Source organism: Entelurus aequoreus, linkage group LG06 (assembly GCF_033978785.1).
Source record: "Entelurus aequoreus isolate RoL-2023_Sb linkage group LG06, RoL_Eaeq_v1.1, whole genome shotgun sequence".
Classification (NCBI taxonomy): domain Eukaryota; kingdom Metazoa; phylum Chordata; class Actinopteri; order Syngnathiformes; family Syngnathidae; genus Entelurus; species Entelurus aequoreus.
In genome coordinates this window covers 42416583-42432447 of record NC_084736.1, presented here as the reverse complement: position 1 = coordinate 42432447, position 15865 = coordinate 42416583, and the positions used below count along the sequence as shown (strand labels likewise).

Sequence of the window (15865 nt, the reverse complement as noted above, 5' to 3'; positions counted from 1 at the left end):
CGTGACATGTTCAAAGTTCTTCCGGAGTCGGGAATTGAAACTCTCTCTGACAGGAGACTCTGCCAGACGTTCCCAGCAAACCCTCACAATGCGTTTGGGCCTGCCAGGTCTGTCCGGCATCCTCCCCCACCATCGCAGCCAACTCACCACCAGGTGGTGATCGGTAGAAAGCTCCGCCCCTCTCTTCACCCGAGTGTCCAAAACATGAGGCCGCAAATCCGACGACACAACTACAAAGTCGATCATGGAACTGCGGCCTAGGGTGTCCTGGTGCCAAGTGCACATATGGACACCCTTATGTTTGAACATGGTGTTCGTTATGGACAATCTGTGACGGGCACAAAAGTCCAATAACAAAACACCGCTCGGGTTCAGATCCGGGCAGCCATTCTTCCCAATCACGCCTCTCCAGGTTTCACTGTCGCTGCCAACATGAGCGTTGAAGTCCCCCAGTAGAACGAGGGAATCACCCGGGGGAGCACTCTCAAGTACTCCCTCGAGTGAATCCAAAAAGGGTGGGTACTCTGAGCTGCGGCCTGGCGCGTAAGCGCAAACCACAGTCAGGACCCGTTCCCCCACCCGAAGGCGGAGGGAAGCTACCCTCTCGTCCACCGGGTTGAACTCCAACATGCAGGCTCTGAGCCAGAGGGCAACAAGAATTGCCACCCCAGCTTGTCGCCTTTCACTGCCGGCAACGCCAGAGTAGAAGAGAGTCCAGCCCCTCTCGAGAGAACTGGTTCCAGAGCCCTTGCTGTGCGTCGAAGTGAGTCCGACTATGTCTAGTCGGAACTTCTCCACCTCGCGCACTAGCTCAGGCTCCTTCCCCCCCAGCGAGGTGACGTTCCACGTCCCAAGAGCTAGCTTCTGTAGCCGAGGATCGGACCGCCAAGTGCCCTGCCTTCGGCTGCCGCCCAGCTCACATCGCACCCGACCTCTATGACCCCTGCTATGGGTGGTGAGCCCATTGGAGGGGGAACCCACGTTGCCTCTTCGGGCTGTGCCCGGCCGGGCCCCATGGGGACAGGCCCGGCCACCAGGCGCTCGCCATCGTGCCCCACCTCCGGCCTGGCTCCAGAGGGGGGCCCCGGTGACCCGCGTCCGGGCGAGGGAAATCTGGGTCCATAGTTTTTATTTCTCATTGAGGTCTTCGAGCTGCTCTTTGTCTGATCCCTCACCTAGGACCAGTTTGTCTTGGGAGACCCTACAAGGGGGCATAAAGCCCCCGGACAACGTAGCTCCTAGGATCATTGGGACACGCAAACTCCTCTACCACGGTAAGGTGGCAGCTCAGAGAGGAGTATATATATATATATATATATATATATATATATATATATATATATATATATATATATATATATATATATATATATATATATATATATATATATATATATATATATGCCGCTGTGTACACGGGCGTAGGGAGAAGTACAGAGCGCCAATAAACCTAAAAGGCACTGCCTTTGCGTGCCGGCCTAGTCACACAATGTCTACGGCTTTTCACACATACAAGTGAATGCAAATCACACTTGGTCAACAGCCATACAGGTCACACTGAGGGTGACCATATAAACAACTTTAACACTGTTACAAATATGCGCCACACTGTGAACCCACACCAAACAAGAATGACAAACACATTTCGGGAGAACATCCGCATCGTAACACAACATAAACACAACAGAACAAATACCCAGAACCCCCTGCAGCACTAACTCTTCCGGGACTCTACAATATACACCCCCCGCTACCCCGGCCCCCCCAACCCCGCCCACCTCAACCTCCTCATGCTCTCTCAGGGAGCGCATGTCCCAAATTCCAAGCTGCTGTTTTGAGGCATGTTAAAAAAAATAATGCACTTTGTGACTTCAATAATAAATATGGCAGTGCCATGTTGGCATTTTTTTCCATAACTTGCGTTGATTTATTTTGGAAAACCTTGTTACATTGTTTAATGCATCCAGCAGGGCATCACAACAAAATTAGGCGTAATAATGTGTTAATTCTACGACTGTATATATCGGTATCGGTTGATATCGGAATCGGTAATTAAGAGTTGGACAATATCGGAATATCGGATATCGGCAAAAAAGCCATTATCGGACATCTCTAATATATATATATATATATATATATATATATATATATACTGTATGTATATGTACATATATATATATATATATATATATATATATATATATATATATATATATATATATATATATATATATATATATATATATATATATATATATACACTACCGTTCAAAAGTTTGGGGTCACATTGAAATGTCCTTATTTTTGACGGAAAAGCACTGTACTTTTCAATGAAGATAACTTTAAAGGCCTACTGAAATGAATTTTTTTTATTTAAACGGGGATAGCAGATCTATTCTATGTGTCATACTTGATCATTTCGCGATATTGCCATATTTTTGCTGAAAGGATTTAGTATAGAACAACGACGATAAAGATTGCAACTTTTGGTATCTGATAAAAAAAAGGCTTGCACCTACCGGAAGTAGCGTGACGTAGTCAGTTGAACATATACGCAAAGATCCCTATTGTTTACAATGATGGCCGCATGAAGTGAGAGAGATTCGGACCGAGAAAGCGACAATTTCCCCATTAATTTGAGCGAGGATGAAAGATTTGTGGATGAGTAAAGTGCAAGTGAAGGACTAGTGGGGAGTTGAAGCTATTCAGATAGGGAAGATGCTGTGAGAGCCGGGGGTGACCTGATATTCAGCTGGGAATGACTACAACAGTAAATAAACACAAGACATATATATGCTCTATTAGCCACAACACAACCAGGCTTATATTTAATATGCCACAAATTAATCCTGCATAAAAACACCTGCGTGTTTGTTATGCTAGCTCCTAGCTCCTCTGCTAGCTCCTAGCTCCATAGAACACGCCAATACAATTCAAACACCTGATCAACACACACAATCACTCAGCCCAAAAGACCGTTTACCTAACCCAAGGTTCATAAAGCTTATATATTTTTAAAAAGTTACGTACGTGACGCGCACATACGGTCAAGTTATCGAATGTTTAGCAGCCAAGGCTGCATACTCACGGTACCTGATATTCAGCTGGGAATGACTACAACAGTAAATAAACACAAGACATATATATACTCTATTAGCCACAACACAACCAGGCTTATATTTAATATGCCACAAATTAATCCTGCATAATAACACCTGCGTGTTTGTTATGCTAGCTCCTAGCTCCTCTGCTAGCTCCTAGCTCCATAGAACACGCCAATACAATTCAAACACCTGATCAACACACACAATCACTCAGCCCAAAAGACCGTTCACCTAACCCAAGGTTCATAAAGCTTATATATTTTTAAAAAGTTACGTATGTGACGCGCACGTACGGTACGGTACGTGTTATGCTAGCTCCTAGCTCCTCTGCTAGCTCCTAGCTCCATAGAACACGCCAATACAATTCAAACACATGATCAACACACACAATCACTCAGCCCAAAAGACCGTTCACCTAACCCAAGGTTCATAAAGCTTATATATTTTAAAAAAGTTACGTACATACGCAAAAAAAAGCCAAAGCTGCATACTCACAGTAGCACGTCTGCGTCTTTGTCATCCAAATCAAAGTAATCCTGGTAAGAGTCTGTGTTGTCCCAGTTCTCTACAGGCGTCTGTGTATCCAAATCAAAAGTCCTCCTGGTTAGAGTCTCTGTTATCCGAGTTCTTCCATCTTGACTGCATCTTTCGGGAATGTAAACAAAGAAGCGCCGGCTGTGTACTGTTGTGGCTGACTACGTTCGAAAAATACGACCATTTCGCACCGACAACTTTCTTCTTTGCTTGCTCGGCTTCCTTCTCCATAATGCAATGAACATGATTGAAACAGATTCACGAACACAGATGTCCAGAATACTGTGGAATTATGAAATGAAAACAGAGCTTTTTCGTATCGGCTTCAATGTGGAAGGCATACCCGTGTTCGCCGGGCTACGTCACACGCATACGTCATCCTCAGAGGCGTTTCGAACCGGAAGTTTAGCGGCAAATTTAAAATGTCACTTTATAAGTTAACCCGGCCGTATTGGCATGTGTTATAATGTTAAGATTTCATCATTGATATATAAACTATCAGATTGCGTGGTCGGTAGTAGTGGGTTTCAGTAGGCCTTTAAACTACTCTTAACTTTAAAGAAATACACTCTATACATTGCTAATGTGGTAAATGACTATTCTAGCTGCAAATGTCTGGTTTTTGGTGCAATATCTACATAGGTGTATAGAGGCCCATTTCCAGCAACTATCACTCCAGTGTTCTAATGGTACAATGTGTTTGCTCATTGGCTCAGAAGGCTAATTGATGATTAGAAAACCCTTGTGCAATCATGTTCACACATCTGAAAACAGGTTAGCTCATTACAGAAGCTACAAAACTGACCTTCCTTTGATCAGATTGAGTTTCTGGAGCATCACATTTGTGGGGTCAATTAAACGCTCAAAATGGCCAGAAAAAGAGAACTTTCATCTGAAACTCGACAGTCTATTCTTGTTCTTAGAAATGAAGGCTATTCCACAAAATTGTTTGGGTGACCCCAAACTTTTGAACGGTAGTATTGGCTAGAAACTGAAGATCTGAGTGTGTTTTATCGGAGCGCTCCGGTGGAAAAGAAGAGGCGTGCTTTCCCCCACCCACAGAAAGCACGCCTCCCCGCAGGGGAGACGTTCCTCCAGAGCCGTACTTCGGGTCTAACAACCTTCACTTTACCCGGAAGAGGGTCTTTACAGCTGAGGGTGAATGACGAGCCCGGCGGTTTGTTGCAACTTTGTGACTTTATTGCACGCAGCCATCCAGCAAGCTAGAGCACCTACACGCAGGGGCGCCGGAAAGGGGGGGTAAAGGAGACGGATTCTAGGGGCCCATGATGGAGGGGGGCCCAGAGAGGCCCCTAATGATGATGAAATTATAATACAGAAAAAATAATGACACTAAGTTATTAACTAACATATAATCACACATGTTTTATGTTCCATGTCCTGGTAACAATACCTTTATTTGTTTTGGAAGCATCAACACCTGCAGGGCCCTCCCTTCCCCCCCTCTATTTACGTAAAATGGTTCAGTCCGACTGGATCAGCTGCAGGTAGAGCACCGGCGATTTGTCACAGACAGCGCCACAGCGGGCAAAGCGGAGGAGACAGCAGTATGCCTCAAAAATCAGGCAGCCAAAAAAGAAAGGAAAAGAAAATAAGAGAGGAGAAGGAGTTGAAGGGTCGACAATATTTCCAAAAAAAGGTGGGTTTGTTAGTTGTGGTGGAAAGTTATGCATATTAACTTTGTCCCTGTCTGTGGTAATAAGCTAGCTCACTTTTCTCACCATGTTAGCTCAAGAAAACTCTGGATTTTTACATTTTACTGCTATATTAGTTAAATAATCAATCCAGTCAAACATTTATCAAGCTGTTCTTATTCAATAATGTCATGGAAGAGTTTATTTCCAATTTAAGAATCAGTAGTGCAGCAAATAAATGACTCAAAATGAATTCCATTGTATTCAGAGTGCTCAGTTCTTCCCCTACTGTACATGTCAACTGTGATGCTGTTCTTCTTTCAAAAATATGGTAATGATGGTCAAAAATACCATTAAAATGCATAATTGTATGTAAAATAACATCAAAAAATGTTGCCGCTGTTTTGGGGGCCCTGTAAAGATTCTTTTCATGGGGCCCAAAATCCCTAGTGGCGCCCCTGCCTACACGCACTCACTGTCGCCGCTCCCTCACCTCTGTCGCCCACTCACTCACTGACTTCACTCATCTCTCATGCTGTCATATCTTAAAGGGCCACACACACACACACACATACGCTGCTCTCGTAACAACTAACAAGACATCATGGCGAAGCCAGAAGTCGAGTTTTTTAACATGGAGACATTCTCAATACTTTTCTTTTGTCGAGCACAAAGAAAATAACATTTTAGTTAAATGTAAGTTGTGTCTTGGATCAAAGATCCTATCTACTTAGAGTTAAAGTTAAAGTGCCATTATGTTGCAGCTATTTAAAATAGTTTTGTCAATTTTTTCTGGCCTGAAATAAATTGGCCCTTTGAAACATATCTTTGTCTTTGTGTGTTGTATGTAGACCACATTGCTTTCTGAGTTCAGTGATGCAAATGCATGTCAAGTTGATCAACAGATTGTATTATTCTCCAGTGCAATAAAAGTACTGAAATGAAGGCTAAAAGGGCATTAATGGGAGCCTTAAAAAAAAGGGGGAAAAAAGAAGTAACTAAATAGTTACTTTTCACAGTAACGCATTACTTTTTGGTGTAAGTAACTGAGTTAGTAACTGAGTTACTTTTGAAATAAAGTAACTAGTAATTGTAACTAGTTACTGGTTTTCAGTAACTAACCCAACACTGTATATATATATATATATATATATATATATATATATATATATATATATATATATATATACATATACATATAAATATACACACATATATATATATATATATATATATATATATATATATATATATATATATATATATATATATATATATATATATATATATATATATATATATATATATATATATATATATATATACATACATTAGTTCAGGAAATAACACAGAGGCTATATCATCCCTAAAAGCCTGTTTCGCAGGTTTCCCTTTTATAAAAATGTATATATAAAATCCCCAGGGAAACCTGCAAAACAGGTTTGTAGGGATGATATAGCCTCTGTGTTTTTTCCTGACCTAATGTGTATATTCCGCTCTACCCCGGTATTGAGCACTGTAGAACGGATAAACCACAGAAACCTTGATATATATATATATATATATATATATATATATATATATATATATATATATATATATATATATATATATATATATATATATATATATATATATATATATATACATATATATATATATATATATATATATATATATATATATATATATATATATATTAGGGTTGCATGGTATACCGGTACTGGTATAGTATCGCGGTACTACTGAATCAAAAACGGTACTACACTCTCAGAAGTACCGGTTCCCCATTTTTTTCCCTTTTTTTTCACACAGAGTACATATAAGCAGACACAGTGTGTAGACAGAAAAGGGAGAACGGACGCATTTGGGCCTAAAAAGTAAACATAAAGGTGAAGTTATAACACTGAAACGCCCTCAGGAATAGGTGCTTTAAGACAGTGGTCCCCAACCTTTTTGTAGCTGCGGACACTTTAAATTTTTCTTTTCTTTTTCTTTTTTCATAAAGAAATACAATCATGTGTGCTTACAGACTGTATCCCTGCAGACTGTATTGATCTATATTGATATATAATGTATCTATTGTGTTTTTTATGTTGATTTAATTTAAAAAAAATAAAAATACAATTTTATTTATTTATTTTTTTTACATTTGTTGTTTGGTTGGGGACCACTGCTTTAAGACATGGCTAGCTAGCTAGAAGCTAACATCCATCCACAATCGGCAGTGTTTTGGCTACTTCTAAATCACTAATCCTGGTCTCCATGGCGACAAATAAAGTAAGTTTCTTACAACTACCATTATCACTGCAGGACGAGGAATAGCTAAAAATGCTTCACTACACACCCTTGGAGGATACAATAGCTTACCGGTGACACTACTAACAAAAGATACCAGTCCTGTATGTAAACAAATGCCATGAGTGGATCTACACCTGACATCCACTGTAAGGATACCAAGTACAATAGCGTTACTAGTCGATACTACTATGATTACATCAATATTTTTTATCGTCACAAAATCTTTTTTCCTTTTTAAAAAAATCATATTATGTTTATAAAGTCAGGAAATACGTCCCTAGACACATGAGGACTTTGAATATGACCAATGTACTTTGTATGATCCTGTAAGTACTTGGTGTCGGATCGATACTTAAATGTGTGGTATCATCCAAAAATAATGTAAAGTGTCAAAGAAGAGAAGAATAAGTGATTATTACATTTTAACAGAAGTGTAGATAGAACATGTTAAAACAGAAAATAAGCAGATATTTACAGTAAATGAACAAGTACATTAATAATCAATTTTTTACAATTTGTCTCATAATGTTGACAAAATAATAGAATCGTAAATGACACAATATGTATTTAAGGACTAAATTGCAATAAGAAACATATGTTTAATGTACTCTAAGATCTTTTGTTAAAATAAAGCCAACAATTACTTTTTTTGTGGTCCCCTTTATTTAAAAAAGTATTGAATTACATTTTGGTATCGGTACCAAAATATTGGTATCGGGACAACCCTATATTTTACAGGTTTTGGGGGTGAAAACAACCAAAATGGCCCTTTGATTTGTCAGTCTGTGGAAAAAGTTTGGGCACCCCAGGACTATATACAGAATAATTTAGGTTTCATTAAACAGCAGATGTTGGTGTTACAACTTACTAGGTTCCGTAGAAACCCTGGTCACACAGGCACTCTCCGGTGACAACATGACAGTTGACGTTGAAACAGTGGCTGCAGTTGTTCTGGCAGTTCTCGCCATACGTGCCGTTGGGACAGCGCACCTCGCACCTGGGACATCAAGGAAACATGCGAGGTGTGAGTCGGGGGGTCAAAATGGCGGCGTGGAGACTACCTTACCTGTCCCCGATCCAGCCGGGGTTGCAGTGCGAGCACTTGCCCTGGATGGGGTCGCAGTGGTGGCCGTCCTTGCAGTTGGGACACGCTTCCTGGCAGTTATCGCCGAAGAAGCCTTTGGAGCAGAGCTGGTCGCACCGCGTCCCGTTCCAGCCTCGCTCGCACGTGACGCAGCGTCCCTCCGTCACCTTGCACGGCTGCTGGCCTTTGCAGTGTCCGCACCTGAAGAGCACGGTTGACACTGAGCACTCCTCTCCTCTCTTTGATTTAAAGCTTTGTTGACCTTGCCCTCATTTAACAGCCTGGGTAACATTGAGTTTTAACTCCATCCTTGACGCTTTATAGCATTGGAATCACGCACAGTGCATGAAAGGTAAATCACTTAGGGCTTGGATGTCTTGGCTAATGCGAACAGCAATTCCCAAATCTCACTTTACTGCTGCCTCATTAAGTCTATTTCAGGGGTTAGCGTATATATCACATCTAACTGAGAGCATAAAACAGCAGCAACCCGTCATGCGGCACATAAGGTGATTGAACATTTAGCATCTGTAAAACAGCACATTTAGTATCTTGGCTGCGGTGCACTTTGCTGGTTTAGTGCTGCTATGTGTGCATTGTGAGCTGGAAAAAACGTCCCTTTTAAAAAAAATAGTTATTTTTGCTTGTCATGAACAAAACGCAATGCAATAAGTCAAAATTGTCTTGGTGGAATTTCTTGAAATAAGACATTATATTAAAGCCAACTTAAAAGTGATCTTGAAATTAGCAATTATCATTAGCTATACTTACTAGTATTAAGAAATGTTGTGTCTCATGAAAAACTTGTGATGCTCAAAAGTAGTATTTTCTTCGGACAAGTTCTTATGTCTCACTGAAAAATGACTATTCAGGGGATTGTGACTTGTATTATAAATTTGTTTAGATATTTTGACTAGAATTTGGGAATATATACTTAGTGAGATTGTGAGCTTTTGTATGTATCCAGTCGTGAAATTTCCTTGCTCCTAAATATTCCAAAGTCAACTTTATTATAAAAAAAGTGAAGAGTTTGGGAACAACAGCAACTCAGCCACCAAGTGGTAAGCCACTTAAACTGACAGACAGGAGTCAGCGGATGCCGAAGCGCATAGTGCAAAGACTTTCTGCAAAGTCAGTTGCTACAGAGCTCCAAACTTCATGTGACCTTCCAATTAGCCCACGTACAGTACGCAGAGAGCTTCATTGAATGGGTTTTCATGGTCAAGCAGCTGCATCTAAGCCATACATCACCAAGTCCAATGCAAAGTGTGGGATGCAGTGGTGTAAAGCACGTCGCCACTGGACTCTAGAGCAGTGGAGACACCTTCTCTGGAGTGATGAATCGTGCTTTTCCATCTGGCAATCTGATGGACGTGTCTGGGTTTGGAGGTTGCCAGGAGAACGGGACATTTCGGACTGCATTGTGCCGAGTGTGAAATTTGGTGGAGGAGGAATTATGGTGTGGGGTTGTTTTTCAGGAGTTGGGCTTGGCCCCTTAGTTCCAGTGAAAGGAACTTTGAATGCGCCAGGAAAACAAAACATTTTGGACAATTCCATGGGATGGCACTTCAAGTTCATATGTGAGTAAAGGCAGGTGGCCAAATACTTTTGGCAATATACTGTATATCAGTGACGTGCAGTCAGGGGAGGCAGGCGGGGCCTCACGTGCCATCATGGAAAGAAAAAAAATGTAAAAAGAAAAAAAATTAATTAAATTGTTATATGTATCCAGTGATTATACTATAAAGTTATTTTCCATTTAACTTCACCAGTTTTAGATTATTTTTATTCAAAATCGCTGAATTTTCACATTTGCCGTTCAAATACTGAGAAGAGACTTGCTGTGATCACCAGCCAGTTGAGGCACGTCACTGCGTTGAGCCTCACCATGGATTGCGGACTCGGCTAACTGCTGGCCTGCTGTGCTGTGAGACCATATTGCTATATGAATTATATTGTACATTTCCATAGCTTAGTTAGCTGAGGTATATAATGTACAGTGTATTTTGTCAACAACTGTATGTGTGTAAGTATTTATTGTGCTGAGCGATCATAAAACGGCTGCAAAAGACGCACTGGCTGAGGCTCGTAGTAATCCCGCCTCCTGGTGGTAGAGAATGCACCCCGTGACGGGAGTGTTATATCAACTAAAGCCCACACTTAAACTTTCCACGTGCAAGATTGAATCTATTTTAAAAAGTTATTTAATAAGAAGCCAAAAAGTGCAAAAACAATAATGTTTGTGTTGGAGCAGTTGTGAATGACTGCTGGGCCACAACATTAGGTACACCTGCAGACTGCAGCACAGATTTCATATTTCAGTCATTCACAACTCCTCCAACACGAACATTATTGTTTCTGCACTTTTTGGCTTCTTATTAGATAACTTTTTTAAATAGATTCAATCTTGCAGGTGGAAAGTTTAAGTGTGGGCTTTAGTTGATATAACACTCCCGTCAGGGGGTGCATTCTACGGCGGGGGTGCATTGTCCAGCACAAAGGACTTCATTTATAAGTAAAGGTAAGACCATAATAAGGTTTTTTTTATTAAATGTGCTTTTTTGTGTGCTACAGTTTGTATGTGTAAAGTTAAAGTTAAGTTAAAGTACCAATGATTGTCACACACACACTAGGTGTAATGAAATTTGTCCTCTGCATTTGACCCATCCCCTTGTTCACCCCTTGGGAGGTGAGGGGAGCAGTGGGCAGCAGCGGCGCCGCGCCCGGGAATAATTTTTAGTGATTCAACCCCCAATTCCAACCCTTGATGCTGAGTGCCAAGCAGGGAAGAATGCTGGTATGAGCTTTTAAACAACCCGTTACTGCTGCCAATCAAATGGTGAATAAGATACTCTTTAGGGTTCATATGTTTGTAAATCTGACTGTGATGAAATCAGTGCCTCACCAGTCATGAACCTCACCGCACGTCACTGGTGTATATACTGTATATATCAACATTAGGTCAGGAAACACAGAGGCTATTTCATCCCTACAAGCCTGTTTCACAGGTTTCCCTGCTCGTCAGGGGATTTATATACTGTGTGTATATATATATATATATATATATATATATATATATATATATATATATATATATATATATATATATATATATATATATATATATATATATACTCTATATATAGATATAGATATATATGTATATATATATATATATATATACTCTATATATACATATATATATATGTACATATATATATATATATATATATATATATATATATATATATGTATGTATATATATATATATATATATGTACATATATATATATATATATATATATATATATATATATATATATATATATATATATATATATATGTATGTATATATATATATATATATGTATATATATATATATATATATATATATACATATATATATATATATATATATATATATATATATATATATATATATATATATATATATATATATATATATATATATATATATATATATTCGTCATTTTTTTGCCTTGTGCACTAATTGACTGAAAGAGCGCACACTTGCAGCGCGACACTGCGGCGCAAGCGTGATGACGTCATGTTATCGATGGGAAAATGCATTTTTAGACAATATGCGGTAGAAAATGGATTGATGGACGGGCTAGAAAGGACAGATTAAAAAAAGTATAGTTAAAAACAAATTAATAATAATATTTTTTACGGGCCGTATCTGGCCTGTGGGCCGTAGTTTGATTTGCCTGAGTGGCTAGACATGACAGATTACAAAATGAAAGGAAAACAAACAAACATTTTAATCAATTATGAATTATTACAAATAAGAATTGCTAATAATTTAAAAATCTATTTTTTTTTGATACCCCTATCAAAAAGTAGAAAAATCTTAAACAGAAAAAAAAGTGTTGCAATGTGAGTTGGAGCGGGGGTACAACATAAATTCCGTTTAGGGCCCTAATTTTGCGTTCGAGTCTCTTCCTACATTGTGTATGTGTGATTTACCCTAAAGCAGAACAACAACATTTTCCTCACTTGTTCCTGCAGTTCTGCCCGTAGAAGCCCGCCGGACATGGCTCCCTGCAGAATTTCCCCCGGTACCCTGGTGTGCAGGTGCACGAGCCGTCGGCCGGGTTGCACTTTCCGTGGATGCACTGGCAGTACCGCTCGCACCGGGGCCCCCACATCCTCTCCCGGCACTGGCAGCGCTGCGTGAACTGGTCGCACGGCGAGTTGTTGCAGTTGCACTGGATGGCGCAGTTCCGCCCCGTCCAGCCGGGACTGCACAGGCAGCGGCCGGTCATTGGGTCGCACAGCGAGTTGGCGCTGCAGTAGCAGTTGTTGTTGCACTGCGGGCCCCAGACGCCCGGGTGACAAGTGCAGACGCCGGTGTCCTGGTCACACTTGCCCTTCTGGCACATGCACGCGTTCTCGCAGTTGGGCCCCCAGCGGTTGTGGTTGCACGTGCACTTGCCAGTCAGGTCGTCGCACTGGCCGTTGGGGTAACAATGGCATTTCCCCTTACAATCTGGGCCCCAAAACTGGGCGGGGCACTCTGTTTGGAGACAGTGCAGTAATATCAGTCAACAACTTGAGTAAAATAGGACAATCACATGCAGCTATGGAATATAAACTCTCAATGCCACACAAATGTCAATTTTTTTTGCAGAAACTCCTGTTTTTTCAGCAATTGAACATGCAAAAATTAGCAAAAAAAGCACCAGTTAAAGATGTTTAGTATTTAAAGAATTGACAAATTATAAAGAGTTGACATAAATACATACCCCATTCATCCAAATTAATCACTATGTCTGTTTCAGTCACTATGTTATTTAGTCCCTACAGTAATTACAACTTGTGTTCACATCCACAGGAACCACATGAGTTAGCCTACTCTATACAGTATTTACAACCTAACTAGTGTTCACTTCACAGCCACAGATGGTTCATCTAGTTATTTATATTATTTATACATTACTTTGTCTGGTTCAGTCACTATGTTGTTTAGTCACTACAGTCACTATGTTATTTAGTCACTACAGTAATTACAACTTGTGTTCACTTCCACAGGAACCACATGAGTTAGCCTACTCTACACAGTATTTACAACCTAACTAGTGTTCACTTCACAGCCACAGATAGTTCATCTAGTTATTGATATTATTTACACATTAGTCTGTTTCATTCACTATGTTATTTAGTCACTACAGTCACATTGTTATTTAGTCACTACAGAAGTGCTTCTTCACGTTCTTCATCTTCACTTCTAGTGGACGTTGACTGACTGCAACTTTCTCTGCAAGCAGTGTAAAGGAAGATATGGACATCCTATAAGTCGTCATTGAAGTAACAGAAGACATTGTACTGTAGCTAGCTGCTAAGCTAACGAAGCTAGCGCGGAGAAAGGCGGCGTCGATCTGAAGGAATCTGCTCACCGCACGTCGAGACCACTTCCCCGAAGACAGCAAGAACTTCACTCTGTGAAAGAAATACCGTGAGTATGGCTCCCTGCTCTTCGTGCACCGTTCTCATGGATAGGCTGGCTCTGCTAGAGGGCCGTGTCCGCCAGTTAGAGCAGAGTAATCTCGTAACTTTAGACGTTGCGGACTCATCTGCTAGCGTTAGCTGTAGCGAGCTAACTAGCCCAGCTTATAGCAGACCTAAGCGGCCTATAAACAACAATGAAGCGGTTGAGACGCATAATAGATTTAGCCCTTTTGCTAGTCCTACACCCCAGTCTCCCGGGCACCACACTTTAAACATAGGGGACTCCATCACCCAAAACATAAAGCTTAGCAAACCAGCCACAATTAAGTGTATTCTTGGGGCCAGAGCACCTGACATTGAAGCTAATCTTAGGGAGCTAACTCGCAACAGGCCTAGTAAACACGTACGACAGGCTAATCGCACCACGAGCTACGCGAACATAGTTGTACACGTTGGCTCCAATGACACTAGGATGAGACAGTCAGAGATTACAAAGAGAAACATAGCTAGGACTTGTAATCTCGGTAAAGAATCTGGGTATTATCTTCGACCCAACTCTCTCGTTTGAGTCACACATTAAGAGTGTTACTAAAACGGCCTTTTTCATCTCCGTAATATCGCTAAAATTCGTTCCATTTTGTCCCTTAGCGACGCTGAGATCATTGTTCATGCGTTCGTTACGTCTCGTCTCGATTACTGTAACGTATTATTTTCGGGTCTCCCTATGTCTAGCATTAAAAGATTTCAGATGGTACAAAATGCGGCTGCTAGACTTTTGACAAGAACAAGAAAGTTTGATCATATTACGCCTATACTGGCTCACCTGCACTGGCTTCCTGTGCACTTAAGATGTGACTTTAAGGTTTTACTACTTACGTATAAAATACTAAACGGTCTAGCTCCAGCCTATCTTGCCGATTGTATTGTACCATGTGTCCTGGCAAGAAATCTGCGTTCAAAGAACGCAGATTAGTGATTTCCAGAGCCCCAAAAAAGTCTGCGGGCTATAGAGTGTTTTGTATTCGGGCTCCAGTACTATGGAATGCCCTCCCGGTATCAGTTAGAGATGCTACCTCAGTAGAAGCATTTAAGTCCCATTTTAAAACTAATTTGTATACTCTAGCCTTTAAATAGACCCCCCTTTAAGACCAGTTGATCTGCCGTTTCTTTTCTGCTCCACCCCCCTCTCCTTGGTGGGGGGGGGGGGGGGGGGCACAGGTTTGGTGGCCACGGATGAAGCGCTGGCTGTCCAGGGTCGGGACCAAGGGTGGACCACTTGTCTGTGCATTGGTTGGGGACGTCTCTGCGCTGCTGACCTGTCTCCGCTCGGGATGGTCTCCTGCTGGCCCCACTATGGACTGGACTCTCACTATTATGTTAGATCCACTATGGACTAGACTCTCACAACATTGTGCTAGATCCACTCGACGTCCATTGCACCGGTCGCCGGTGCTATCCCCTCCAAGGTTTCTCATTGTTATCCCATTGGGTTGAGTTTTTTCTTGCCCTGATGTGGGATCTGAGCCGAGGATGTCGTTGCGGCTTGTGCTGCCCTTTGAGACACTCGTGATTTAGGACTATATAAGTAAACATTGATTGATTGAATTACAACTTGTGTGCACATCCACAGGAACCACATGGGTTAGCCTACTCTATACAGTATTTACAACCTAACTAGTGTTCACTTTGCAGCCATAGATGGTTAATCTAGTTATTG

General features: G+C 40.9%; 1 protein-coding gene across 1 annotated transcript in view; it reads right to left on the bottom strand.

Moving 5' to 3' along the window:
• The window catches only part of scarf2 (scavenger receptor class F, member 2), a 100135-nt gene that overhangs the window by 48430 nt on the left and 35840 nt on the right, over nucleotides 1-15865 (bottom strand). Inside the window, exons 4-6 of the mRNA XM_062050728.1 lie at nucleotides 12697-13216; nucleotides 8661-8879; nucleotides 8463-8591 (exon numbers count right to left, since the gene is read on the bottom strand). Of these exons, the coding sequence (XP_061906712.1) occupies nucleotides 8463-8591; nucleotides 8661-8879; nucleotides 12697-13216 (868 nt within the window). The remainder of the gene's footprint in view (nucleotides 1-8462; nucleotides 8592-8660; nucleotides 8880-12696; nucleotides 13217-15865) is intronic.